A 13292-nucleotide genomic window follows, 5' to 3' on the forward strand; every position below is an offset into this window, starting at 1 on the left:
CATCTTCATGGATTCCTTCTATTCTGAAGATTTGGATTTGGTGTAGATGAGAAAATACCACAGATCTATTGGCCTGTTTCTACTGACTGTTGCAGTCAGTTTTGAGGCAAGCAGAGATTGCAGCTATAGAGGACTAAGCAGAACTAAAAAATTATACCTTCCAGTACAAATCAAAGAAGAAATTAATGGCAGAAGACTAGGAAGAAAGTAGGCTCTTTCTGAGACATGGAGATTATAGGTTTTTCTATAAAAAACTATCACTCTCTAAGACAGTGACAAATATTTAAAAAAGAAAAACCAACAGCTTTGAGATATCTGAATTTGGCTTTTATAAAGTACTGGAAACCTCCTTCAGTGAATGCACAGTAGGTACAGGACCAGAGCTGAACTAAACTGAGCAAGAACTAACTCTGTCGCACTGCAAAGGGTCAGGCTGTGGAATAGGATCCTGGGTTTATTTCAGTAGCTTTTCTTGGACTGGCTGAGGGCCACAGCAGCGGTACAGCACTCCATCTCGACCCACATGCACCGCCCTAGCATGATACAACTGGTGCTGTGACCTGAGAGCTCCATCAGCTCTTGTAACTCAGGTCAAAATATAGAAAGCACTGGGTGTTGTAAAAGCTTCAGACTTCTCTGACCAATTACTACACATTACAGCACCTGCAAAAATCAGCTCTTCTCATGCAGACCAATTGGAGCTCTGTGCTGTCCACTGGTTTTCTGGCTACCTTTATCATAGCAAGGCCTTTTCTTGCACTGGCTACATTTTCAAACCTGCTTACTTGGTTTATTTGAGTTGTGGGTTTGTTTGCTTATCCTCATGGCTAGTTCTGGCACTAGTACAGCATACAATCACACTCCATGTTTACTTCAAAAAGATCAAATTTGACAAGGAAGGAAACATGATAACTTACTTCCCAGAGGTGCTGAGTGTTCCTGATGGCACCTGCTTGAACCTTCTCTGGCAAGAGCAAGATTCCCTGGAAGGGCCCAATCCAGGTGCCCTGCTGGATGCGCTGTGCCGCGCAGATGCCGTAGGCCAGGCCAGGCACGGTGCTGGTGCACAGGCACACTTCCCGGGGCAGGTCCCGGAGCCACTCGGGGATCTCGGGCGGAGGGGCGGCGGCGGCGGCGCTGCTGGTGCCCACCAGCCGGCGCAGGGAGTGCAGGGGCCCGTGCATCGGGCACTCGCCGTTCCGGTTATCAGCACACATGTCACATCCTGAGGGACAAAGAGGGGAAAGCTATCAGTGCCGTGCTGCTGGCCACCACCACCACCACTGCCACGGCCGTGCCGTGCAGATCCCTGCGCTTGCACTGCCATTTCACGGCAGCACAGCCAGTGCTCCTGCACACCGTGCCCTCTGGGCGTTGCTTAGGCTCTTTCCCAGATCTCACCAAAGCCTTAAATAAAAAATTCCAAAGCCTGAGCAGAAATCCTGCAGCCAATTTGCAAGCCTTGTGTACTCACAAACTTGCCAAGATTCATTTACTTTAACAATGTTTTTAAAGATGAATTTTTTGACTAATACAAATAGTGCAGTTAAACCATCCCAGTGTGTTTCAGAGAGACATTTTAAAACACAGTCATAGTGTGTCACAAGTCCCTCTCAACTGCCTTACCACAGCTCAGCCCAAGGGCTTAATTGGAACAAGATTTAATTTAATCCTTATTTTAAATGAACATTCACTCTGGTTTTTGCATTAACATGTGTGTGTGCATGTCTGTCTGTTTGGAAAATAAAATAAATAAACCAGAACCTCATGAATGACAAATTGGAGCCTGCATGCGCATTTACTTTATGAAAGACAAATCTAATCTTAAAACTGAAATTATGCAGCAAATATTTCTGGGCACTTAAAATTTTATTTATTGAATAAGAATGCATGTTCTTTGCCTGTACAATGTAAATGAAGCTAGGAAAAGACCAAAACAGCATATCTGAGTTCATGAACAATTCCTGTGAAAAAGATCAGTTTGTAAAACTGTTAATTTCCCTAACTGCTGTTAATAATGAATGATGTGTCTCTATTTTGGGAAGATCCTACCATGGCTTTTCTTTTCTGAGCAAAGAAAATTTTGGTTAAGTGTTTCCACTGCACACTATTCCACATGCCACAAATGTACATCTTCCAGGAAAATGTTTCATGTTCAAGAAATTAATTTCTCTGGAGATATGCCAAGTTAACATAACAATGAATCTCTTGAAATAAATTGCCGTCTTCTTCACATTTCATTTTCATAGCACAATAAATGTTTTCATATAAATTTATTCCAGAAATACAAAGAAAAAACAATAATTTTGGCACAGTACTCTTGTAGCAAGTCCTACATCTTTCCCCTAATAATTTTATATACCACTCCTTATAAAAACAGAGCACAGCATTCACTACAGAAGTGGGAGTTTCTTGGTCTATGCCACAGATTTAGACTTGCTAGACTGCCTGCAACCACAGTCTCAATTCTCAGGGGCCCTGACTCAGATGCTCTTCTTTCCAAACTGGATGTACTGTGTATTAAGTAGGTCTCTTTCCTACAGATCCTTCAAAGGAAAACCCTCCCCTCATTTCAGCAAAAGCTGCTAAAGGACAGTAAAAGATGCATCTTCAAATTGTGGCTTCTATGTGTATTCTCCAGTTTTAGACACACTACATAAACACTTTTTCCTGTCATCCTCTTTTAAATTTTACCATTAAAAAAGTGGTGCATTCAGCAACAAGAAATTACTACTACGTTACGTGTGGAGGCTAATTTCCCTCAAGTCATTTCACCTTTGAGTCTTCGAAAACGCCTGTCTCCACCTGGTGCTCGTCTGTCCGAGTTCCCTACCCGCAGCATCACTTACAGATCCCAGCAGAAGGCAAGGAGACAAGCCCTGAGCTGTGCATTGCTCCGGCGGGTGCCCCTGCAGAAGGGCTGCACGGCAAACTGGCCCCAAGCCATCCATCCCTAACAGGTCCGGGCAGGAGGCAGAGGAGAGCCGGCGGCAAGGCCGGACAAAGCCACCTGGTGGGGACCGCCCTTACGCCGCCAAAAAGTGTGACTTTGGCTGCACGGTGCAGTTTCTCCTCGCCTTAAGGACATAATCCCTGCCACAGAACGACTTCTCTTGGGCTGAAGCACCGCAGCAGAGGGGTTTTGCTCTCCGAGCCACGTTGATTAGAGGTGGATGGTGGGTGGAGGTTGGGATTTGCAGGACCCCAGGGAAGATATTTCTGGCGAGTCCTAAAAGAACGCAGCAGATATTCCTACAACCATTCTGAGGCACGATGAATAAAAGGCATCAAGTATATGCTGGAGAGGGATGGAATGGGGCAGCAGGGCAGTTGGGGTTGTTTTTTTGTTTTTGTTTTTTGTTTGGTTTTTTTTTTTTGTTATTATTTCCACAGCTAGTTTGGAAAGTGAGGTATCACCACAGCATCTTTTCCTCCCTTTCCTCTTCAAAACCAGTCATCAAGAAACCCTGTGGTTTTGGCCTATCCAAAGATATTAGGGGCAGCACTGCAGTTTGGCACTGGAGGTCACATAGGAAAGGATCCCAAATAGGAAAAGGGAAGAAAAAACCCCAAACAATGAAAAAGCAAGCCGACGATCCAAAACAGTTTGGCATGTGATACACTCTAAACAGATCATGGCTGAACTCTATGATCTACAGTTGGACTTGATGACTTCACAGATCTTTTCCAACACAAATTGTTCTATGACTCTATGAAATCAATTGATTTCAATCTACCCATGCAAGTTAGAAATAAAAAATCTTACAGGAAAACTGAGAGCTTAAAGAAATGATGTCTAACCATGATGTCAGTTAGCACCAGGGTAGGCCCTTGAATTTTAATTATTTGCACTGCTTTAATATTTTCTGGATACGTAACCCTCCTCATAACTAGCTGATTACAATGGCTTTCTTAGAGGAATTGTATCTCTGGAGAAATTTACATTAAACCTGCTCAATATCTTCTTTACTCCAGTCAGACAATCTCAGTGTTGAGTTCTGCATACAGCCACCAGATATACATAACTTTTCCCACACAAAAATTTCAGTACCTGCCTAGAACAATAATTCCTTAACTTAATTCTGACAATGTGTGTTCATGAATTTGGATTAAACATTTTATTTCTACATTTCCAAGAAAAAGAAACTAAGAAATTGTCAAGGAGTATAAACAAACCCCGTGTCACTGTCATTTAGCCTTACAGAAAGTCACACATGGTGATATTTATTTTCCAGTGTCCAAAAACAGTGGTAATGTCTTAATGCTTGGCAGTCACAGTATCTGATCCCCTGCTGTGTTCCTTTCCCCTTTGTCCTGCCAAAGCTGAAAATTTGGAAAATGGAACATCTTTTGAAACTGTTTTGGCTAATGCCTTGTTGATGAGAAGGGAGGAATCTGTCTTTAATACTAAGCAGTACTGAAATTCTTCTTAGTTTCATGCTTCATACATTTAGCTTTAGTTGCTATGTAATTGCACAAATAAAATCTTTAAAAATTCTCATAAATGTTATAAGAAATGGAAGCCATCCTAGCTATATTTTACCATGCCTGGAGCAAAAAGCTACTGTGCATCTTTTCCTCTTCTGTAACTAACTTTTGTGTAATAGTGTAATACATGAAAGTGTCCATTTAAAGACCACCACTATAGGCAATGCATTCCTTTGCCTCAGAGGGCAAGGGAAGGATTTCCTTCATATCATTTTGGGGAAAAAGTCAAGAGCTCCAAGACTTGCACACTATCCTGCCTCACAGCAGGATGAACAGCATCATCTTTGTGTGTGCTGCAGAGCATAATGTGGCACACTGCACCAACATGCTTAATAAGACATGGAAAAGAAGTGGGGGTTTGAGAGGGGGAGTGTTGAGGTCCACTGACATCACCAGAGTGGCCATTATCACCCACAATGGTGTGGGGGGTTCACACGAAAATGATGCTTCTAAAAGTGTGAACTTCCCAGAGCATGGCCAGATAGGGTGACAAGGAGAGGTGTCCTGTGCCCTTCCTCCAGTTTTGGCCTCAGAGAGCAGCTGAGTGTGAGTACAGGGCTTCACTGAGAACAGCTGAAATGGATAATTCTACTTTCTGCAATAGCATCAGTCAAGCCCCAAATCAAGTCAAGAAGAAGCAAGAAATGTAAGAAAATTGGAGGGCTTGCTGAAAATGGAAAAATAAAGGAGGACTGCAGCCAGAGCAGAGTATGTCCTGATAAAATCTAGAGATGTAGAAGGTAAAGTCAGTGGGAATACTGCATTACAAGCCCAGATAAAGCCAAACACTTTGGAAGGAGATCAGTTTCCATCTTTATACCTTCATATTCTATAGATAAGAAGGATTAAGAAAAGGAAGATGCAAGAAAAAGAAAATTAGAGGATTTCCTAGAGGAGCTGTTTGGCATGGTTCTTATGGAAGGATTGGAAGATGTTACTGTTTATGTGCCTCCAGAAAAATGAACACAGTGTAATGCCAATACTATAAATCCATGTGAGTACACTTAAAAGTACTAAACCTAGGCAAAAGGACATATCATTGCCCCCAAAATGTTATTTTAAACACACACCAACATAAATAACACTACTACTGCACACTTTAAAGCAAATCTGAAAGGAAAAACCTTTCGTCAGTGAAACTAGGGTTTAACACAGTGTTTTTACCAGCAAACCAGCTGTAACAATAAATGAAAGAAATACATTTTTTCCTCAGCAATAATATGCTTCAAAGGTGCAGTTAGACTGGATACCTGCAGTTTGCTGGTATTAAAGAAGGGTGGCCTCTGACCCTTTGCTTCATAATTCACCACAAGCATGCAGGTATCCAGTGCAAGTGGCCATCATTTCACATGGTATTACTCACTTGCAAGTATAAATCACTACGGCTGGCCCTGCATCCCTGTCTGGGCCCGGGTACCCAGCTAAGCAGGAGGGAGGTCTGGAAGAGACTCTTTCCATCCGTTCCCTGAGGGCTGGAGCTTTCCAGGGAAGCTCAGCCTGTCTCGTACTTCAGTTTCCTCATCGATGAACTGGCATCCACCTCCTTTCACCAAATTATTGGCAGTTTCTATCAGGCTGCCTCACTGGAGGCAGGCTTTCGTGGGTACGAAACACGGATGCGTTTTCCCGTCGGGTGCCCTCTATTTATTTAGTTATTAATTCTAACTACTCTTTGCAGAGAGCGGGACCAAGCCCGGCCCGCTGACCCAGGGCTGTCCCCGGGTCCCGGAGGCCCGAGCCCCCTCTCGCAGGGCTGCAGCGCCCTGGCAGTGCCTCGCTGGCCGTTCCCCCGCGGCGCAGGGCGCCGGCGACTCGGGCGGCAGCGCAGGAGCTGCCGCGGGCTACGCGACTGCCGGCCGGGGCTCAGGCACACTCCGGAGGTTGTTCCTCCTTCCCCAGAGCGCCCTGGCGCCCCGGAGTGGGTCAGGGGCTTTCGGGTCATTTTTAAGAGGCGAGTGGGGGGCGGGTTGAGGGAGGTGGGTTTGATTTTCCCTGCCTTCTGTAGTTATGAATGAATTAAATTTCCGTGTCAGGTATGAGAAGGGTAGGAGAATATTGTGTGTAGATAAACCTTGCCACCCTCTGCCCCTGAGAGACCCCCATATACAATGTAGAGATGATGAATAGGCGCCAGGAGAGGAGATCGAAGTTCAGCCCGCACCGGCTCCACTCTCTCCTACAAAACTATAGGGCAATTAATTGTGGCTTGTCCCCTCATCCTTCATCTCCTGGTGGCACATATCGATGGAGATTACTGCTGATGGACCATTTTATCACCCTAAATAAACAGTCACCACCTTCTCTAACCTCAATCTAATGTATGGCTATCTGCTATATTTAAGAGTGCTGGGTAACTAATGATGTAAAATAGGTAAATCATACAGGTTACCAGCAGTCCAAAGGAAAACAAAAAAAGTCCGAATATTTTCCACACCGATCCACTTCACAGCATGTTATATATACACTGTCTCCCCATAAATTGAATGGGAAAAGGCGTGCAAAGTGCTTGGTCGCGTGACACTTCAGTTTTGCACAGCGTATTTATTACAGTGGCAGGTTGGTGCTTGCTGGCGAAGGTGGAGGAGTCTCAGAGCTCTCCGTGCGGGAGCGTCTCCCCAGAAGCTAGGGGCAAGCCTCCGAGGGAACCAGCCGGTCCCGCAGCCCCGGGCTCACCCGAGGAGATCTCTCCTGGCCGCCCCAGCGCCCCTCCCCCAGAGCCCAGAAATATCCTCGTCCTTCCAGATTCAAGGCTGGAAAGCAAACGGTCCCCAGCCGCCTGCCACTTTATCGGGGCTTTAGCATAATCCCCTTTACCTCCCTGGGGGTAAAGACCGCTGGGCTCTAGTTAGCGTTTTGCCTCTTAATTGCTTCTTTTTTATTATCATTATTATTATTTTTCCCTAGCTTACCCCCTTTCAATTTAAAACAATTACATATAGACGCTTAACCCACAGCTCCTAGGCGGCCCCTGCCCCTTCCCTCGCCCAAGACCGTGCCATATTCATTGATATTTGACGATCAAGGCGTGTGTCTACTGGGAAACCGCCGCCCATCCATCTTCCCGCGGCGGCCGCCCGGCGCCGGGCCGGGCCGAGCGCTGGGGAGCGGGGCCGGGCGGGGAGGCCGGGACGGGACGGGACAGCCTCGGCAGCCGGGACGGGACAGCCTCGGAAGTCGGGAGAGCCCCGGCGGCCGCCCCGGCCCCGCAGCACCACCGGGGCACACGCGAAGTCGGCCGGCGCCTCTGTCGAGCGGGTGGGACCTGCCGGGGAGCGGGGACACGCGGGGAGCCCCGCAAAAGGAAGGGATGCTCGGGATGGAGAGAGGGGTATTATTTGGGAAAGTAGGGGAGACGGGGCACTCTCTCGGTTGGTGAAGGAGGTACAGCTAGGATTAGAGCCCGAGAAACAGACGGAGGCCTGCTGGGCGGGCGGGTGACTGCGCCGGGCTGGGGAGAGCCGGCCCGTCTCGGGGTGTCCTCGGGGCTGTCCGCAGATGGAAGTGCAGCAAGCAAGTACGACTCAAACTAAAGTAGACGGCACCTCATCTCACCCACAGCCCCCACCTCCTTCCCCTCAAACGGGCAGTGAGGGTGGGAATGATGCGAAACGGAGTGAGGGTGGGAGTGAAGGCGGCTGGAAATCCCACTGCCCACGGACGGCTAGCGTGACCCTGGCCGCACTTGGGGAGCCGCGCAGGGGCAGCCAGGCCCGTGCCCTGCAGCTTGTTCCCTTGATCGTGCGGGTGCTGGGAGTGCATGGCGCGGCACAGGCTGTAGCTGCGGCACTCCTTCTTCACTGACAGTTTACTTTTTTCTTTATTTTTTTTTAAGCACGAGTTGCCCAAAGCAACTGCGCTTGGTCCCAGAAGACCGAAACACTCGCGTTGAAAGTTTCGCTCAGAGGCAACTAATAACCGCTACAGCGAAAGCCGCCCTGTAAACAAGTAAATTAGAGGAATGTTTAGATCTAACTGAAGAAAAACAAACATTAAAAAAAGTCAGAGGGCGCTGGCCGCCCCCTGCCCGTCCTTCCGACGGCGAGGGCTGCCCCGTCAGAGCCGGACGCGATTCACAAGCGTCCTTTCCGCAATCGATCCCTTCGCTTCCCCGAAGCTTCCACCTTTTATACCGCGCTCGGGAAGAAATTATTCAGGCTTCGCCTCCGACTCTGCGGGGTGCTGTTATTCCACTCAGTCCCTAAAAATATCCCCCCCCACCCAAAACGCTTTTTAATATTCCTTTCTCCTTTTAAAACCTTTACCCTTTAGGTTTACAGAGCGGTTCCGAGAAGTAAAACATGTTTTGTTTGAACCGTTCGGTTGTCGATTAGAAGTGCATTTCGGATTCCATTTTCTGCATGTAATTTATAATATCACGTTTTCTTCACCCGAGAACACAAAATACACGAACAAGTTTCACTACAAGGTAAGACTAAGCATGAGGAAGTCGCTCAAAATAAAGTCGACAACCAATATAGAAGCATTTGAAATGTTAAGAAGGCGGGAAAAATCTCCACCAAACTCCGATTCAGCTTTCCCCCTAACATATGCACAGCGCTGAAGACTGCTAGCATCCACGCAGTTTAATTAATACATAGCAGGATGTCGGGGAAACTTTCAAAACAAGCTCCTCATTTGAAATGGAATTAAACGAATCCGCATTTTGCTTGGGCATGTGTTTCAGGACTGCTGGTTTGGGGTACCGTTTTTCTGTTCAACAGCCTTCCTTAAACCGACATTTGGGGAGTGGTGGTGGTTGAGAAGGACAACCAAAAAAAAAAAAAAAAGAGTTTTAAGAAACCTTAGGATAAAAGAGAGTGTTTGAAATAATTGTATTTTTTTTTAAGTGCATGCATGGGTCGAAGCCATGTGTTTTAAGAGGGACAGATCCAGATCCGTGTGCTCTGAATGTTAGTTATAAAACTGATGAACTATTAGGAGTTCATATAGTTCTTTTCATGTCGTGAATTTCCTCGGTTGCGTCGTATTGATAGATACAGGGTAAAAAAAAGAAGTTTCTAAAATTACAAACCTTTCATCCGTACAGATGTATAATGATAGGGGCGCCCCATCCCCCCCCAAAAAACCCTCCCAGCTGTATAATAGGCAACAGCAGTATAAAACTCTTTAGAACCTCCAAGTCCTAAATTAATTCTGACTCGTGCAGACTTTTTCGTCGAGAAAATCGGCTTTTCTCTTTAAATGACCATGTCATGCTTTTCCGTAGAGGTGGAAAACTAAAACCAACGAGGTGTTAACGAAGACTGAAAGGAAACGATACTCCGAGATAAGAAAGAGGAAAACTTTGCCCTAGACCATCTGATGAAAACTGCAACTTTTCCCCTGCCCAGCTCGGAGGAGTAATTGATTTCTGTGTATTCAGCGAAGCCCGGGCTTTCCGGGCAGGAATGGAGTGGGACATATAAGGCGAGAAAGGACCAGCTTTGTAGCTAGTCGCCCTGAACTTTTGCTGAATCCATTTTCCTAAGCAGCCCTCCGAAAGAAATCTAACCCCACCACAGCCTTTCCGGTGAAGCGTGCCTTCCAGGGAAGGACCCGGGTTTCAGACCAGAAAAACTGCTACTGAAGGGCTGCAGCCCGTCTCCTGAAACAACTGGTATCAAGGCAAAAACTAAAGGGAGGGAAGGGCGAGACGGAGGGTGCTCCCGGAGGAGTGAGAGCGGTGCAGGCACCGACTGCCGTCCCGCAGCCTGGAGCGTCCCCGGGCTGGCCCCAGGCGCGGAGGGGAAGCGGCGGAGGAGGGCGAGAAGGGGCACGATACGTACGGTTGTTGGGGTCGCTGGTGTGCTGGTTCAGGGGGATGATCTCCATGCGCTGCTGCCCGTACAGGTAGTAGTCCAGCTCCTCGGCCGTGCAGCGGTACCGAGCGGCACCACGGTCGCCGCATTTGCCGCCGCCGCTGCCGGCCCCGCACAAATCCTTGCCCTGCAGGGGAGCGGGCGCTCCCCCGGCCGGGAGCTCCGAGCTCTGCAGCGGGCCGAAGACCGGGACCTGGGTCACAGGCAGGGAGGTCAGGCCAGCCAGAGAAGCCGCCGCCGCAGCGACGCAGGACGAGTTGGAGGAGGAAGACGGAGTGGACGAGGAAGAGGAGGAGGAGGCGGAGGAGAGGGAGGTCGGGCGCTGGCGGAGGCTGTCAGCCGGGAGCTCGGCTCTCTCGGGTGGCTGGAGCTGGGCGAGGGGCCCGCTGCTTTTGAGCTGGCTGCTCTGCGGGAAAAGCTGCTGCCAGTGCTGCAGATAGGCAGGATCCACCTTCAGGAACGCGGATCCGCCGGGATCTCCGGGCTTCAGCATCGCTCTGCCTGTGGAGCAGGGAGGAAGGGGACAGAAGACGTGAGCCCCCCGCCCCGCCCTGGCAGGGCCGCCCGACCCCGCGGTGGGACACGCGGTCGGACAGACGCTCGGACACACTGGGCCACGCGTGGGCTCTGCGCCGCGGCCGTGCGGGATCGGCGGCGGGACCGTGCGCCCGTCGCTTCCCCTGTCCGTGGCCAGATCCGTCAGGAGAAAGCCTCGTCCCGAAAAGCCCCAGGACGAGAAATGTGGTGGCCGGGGCGACACGGCTGTGCCGCGGTGCCCGCCCGGAGCACGGGCAGGAGGCGGGCGGTGGCGGCGGGCAGCCCCTCACGCCGGCCCACGGCCCGAGAGCCCCCGCTCACCCCGTCCCCGCCGCACGCACTGCCTTCCCTTTTCACTCCTTCCCTCTCTCCGCGGAAGCAAACGACTCTCCGCTGACAACAGGGAGGAGGAGGAGGAGGAGGAGGCGGAGGAAAGTTCAGTCACACGCACACACGCGCGGGTCTCTCCTCTCCTCTCCGGCCGCTCTGTTTCCCACTCGGGCGCTCCCAGGCGGAGGGCACGGCCGGCGGTGCCCTGCCCCGGGCTCGGGCGCCGCGCTGTGCCGGGCAGCTCGGAGGGACCCCGGGCCGCGCCTGCCTTACCTGAGTGGGGCGAGGGCTGCTGCTGCTGCTGCTGCTGCTGCTGCTGCTGCGCGGGCGGCGTGCGGAGGTGTCGGCTGCTCCGGGAGCCTCCGAGCCGGACAGCGGCCGGGAGCAAAGACTTCTCCGGTCTTTGTCCACGCGGGAGCGGGGTGATCCTTCTCCAGGTTCCGGGGACCGGAGGGACGGCTAGCTGCGAGCCACCGGGCTCCCTCTGCTGTGGCTGCGCATCGCAGTCGCGGCCGGGCGCTCGGCTCGGCTCTGGCAGGCTCTGGGCGAGACACGTGGGTTTTACGACAGCGCAAAATACAAGTGTGTGTGGTGTGTACGAGAAGGAGGGGAGGGATCGGGAAGTTACCAGCGAGTCTGGATGCAGAGCTCTTTTTTGGCAACTTCCTCCACTTTGTTCCTTGCTCAACTTTTAAAGTGCCCCTTTCTTCCCTTCCCTCCTCCTTCCTTCCCTCCCACCCCCCAGCCTTCGACCTCTGTCCCTCTCTCCTGTTTCCCTCCCTCCAGTTTCCTTCCCTCCCTCTCTTTTTTCTCTCCCCCCCCCCCCCCCCCCCCACCCCGCTTCCGAAGTACAATCGCCCCTAAATGAGCTAAAGAGCTGGGATTTTGGCTTTTACCTTGGCGGAGGGGAGCGGTGGACCGGCGCCCTCCCGAGCCGGATCTGCTGCTCCCACCCCAGAGCCGAGCGTCGGGAGCTCCCGACCCCGCCGGCCCAAGCGCCTCGCACCCGGCCAGTCTCCCGTCAGCTGTGAGGCTCTTGCCTCACTTGCTTTTGGCCCCTCGGGGGTTGGCGTGGATTTTAGACACCTACCCGACCTGTCCCGGTACTGTCTCAGATAGTTCGTGCTGTGTGCTGGGTGACATGCCTCCTTTTCCCCTCGGCTACCTGAGACCGGTCCCAGCACAGCTGAGGGAACCCACCGCCCCAGAGCTTCTCCTTCCTCAGACCTTGCATCCTCGGGCACCACTAGCACGCCTCACTCCTGCTCTTTGCGCTGGGTTACAGCGCAGCGCAAGTATGCCATAGGAAGATGCAACCTGTGGCGAGAAACTTCTAATCTCTAGTGACTTTTCGTCCCCACTCTGCTTAGAAACTTGGGTTTCCCGCCCCGCTGCTCAGTTGTTGAGCTCACGTATTAGTGAGTATTTAACAAGTTTGGGGCTTTTTTTTCAGTTTCTTTCCTAGACCATGTGAAAAAACAGACAAGAACTATAATCTCTTAGGTATATGGTTCGTACATATTATGCCTTGCATTGAGGACAAAATGCACGAACTGTTTATCTTACCAAAACATCTCTCTAGTGTCAGAAGAGCCCTCGTAGACGGGTGTTACACGCACACTGAATGCACAGTTGCCTACAAAAGTAACGTGTGAGCGTGTAATATGTTTTCACCCTTCTCCCCACCCTGATTCTAGTTTGTTTCTTTCCCACCCTTCATTCTCGCAGAGCCTGGGAAAGCTGCTGCTGTTTAGACTTTGTCTGTGTCTAAGGCAGGACATTTTAACACAAATTTGAACAGGGCTGGGGCAAAAAATGTTTTGACTAGAGTCATTTTGACAAGGTCATCCGTCATCTGCTGTATAGATTGATAACACCTAAATTAAAGGCAAACACGAGTAGGAACACCCCCAGCACCCATTTTTAGGGGTTATAAAGTTGGGTATAAAAACCTTCTTTAAATCTTTGATCAATTCCATGATGCAATATGTAATAATTTTCATCCCTCTCGCTCTCTCAATCCTCTTTCTGTAGTTCCGCAGCGCTGCCGCTCAGCCCGGGGACAGAGGTGAGGCTGGGAGTCTGTTCGCGCCGTCTCTGGCGGTCAGTGTAGGGCGC

At 50.2% G+C, this 13292-nt stretch overlaps 1 protein-coding gene across 1 annotated transcript in view; it reads right to left on the reverse strand.

The window, feature by feature from the left end:
• PRDM6 (PR/SET domain 6) overlaps positions 1-10800 on the reverse strand; it is a 74898-nt gene extending 64098 nt beyond the window's left edge. Inside the window, exons 1-2 of the mRNA XM_036403685.1 lie at positions 10275-10800; positions 918-1225 (exon numbers count right to left, since the gene is read on the reverse strand). Of these exons, the coding sequence (XP_036259578.1) occupies positions 918-1225; positions 10275-10800 (834 nt within the window). The remainder of the gene's footprint in view (positions 1-917; positions 1226-10274) is intronic.
• Positions 10801-13292: the final 2492 nt, after the last annotated feature.

The sequence above is a fragment of the Molothrus ater genome, chromosome Z (assembly GCF_012460135.2).
Source record: "Molothrus ater isolate BHLD 08-10-18 breed brown headed cowbird chromosome Z, BPBGC_Mater_1.1, whole genome shotgun sequence".
Taxonomy (NCBI): Eukaryota; Metazoa; Chordata; class Aves; order Passeriformes; family Icteridae; genus Molothrus; species Molothrus ater.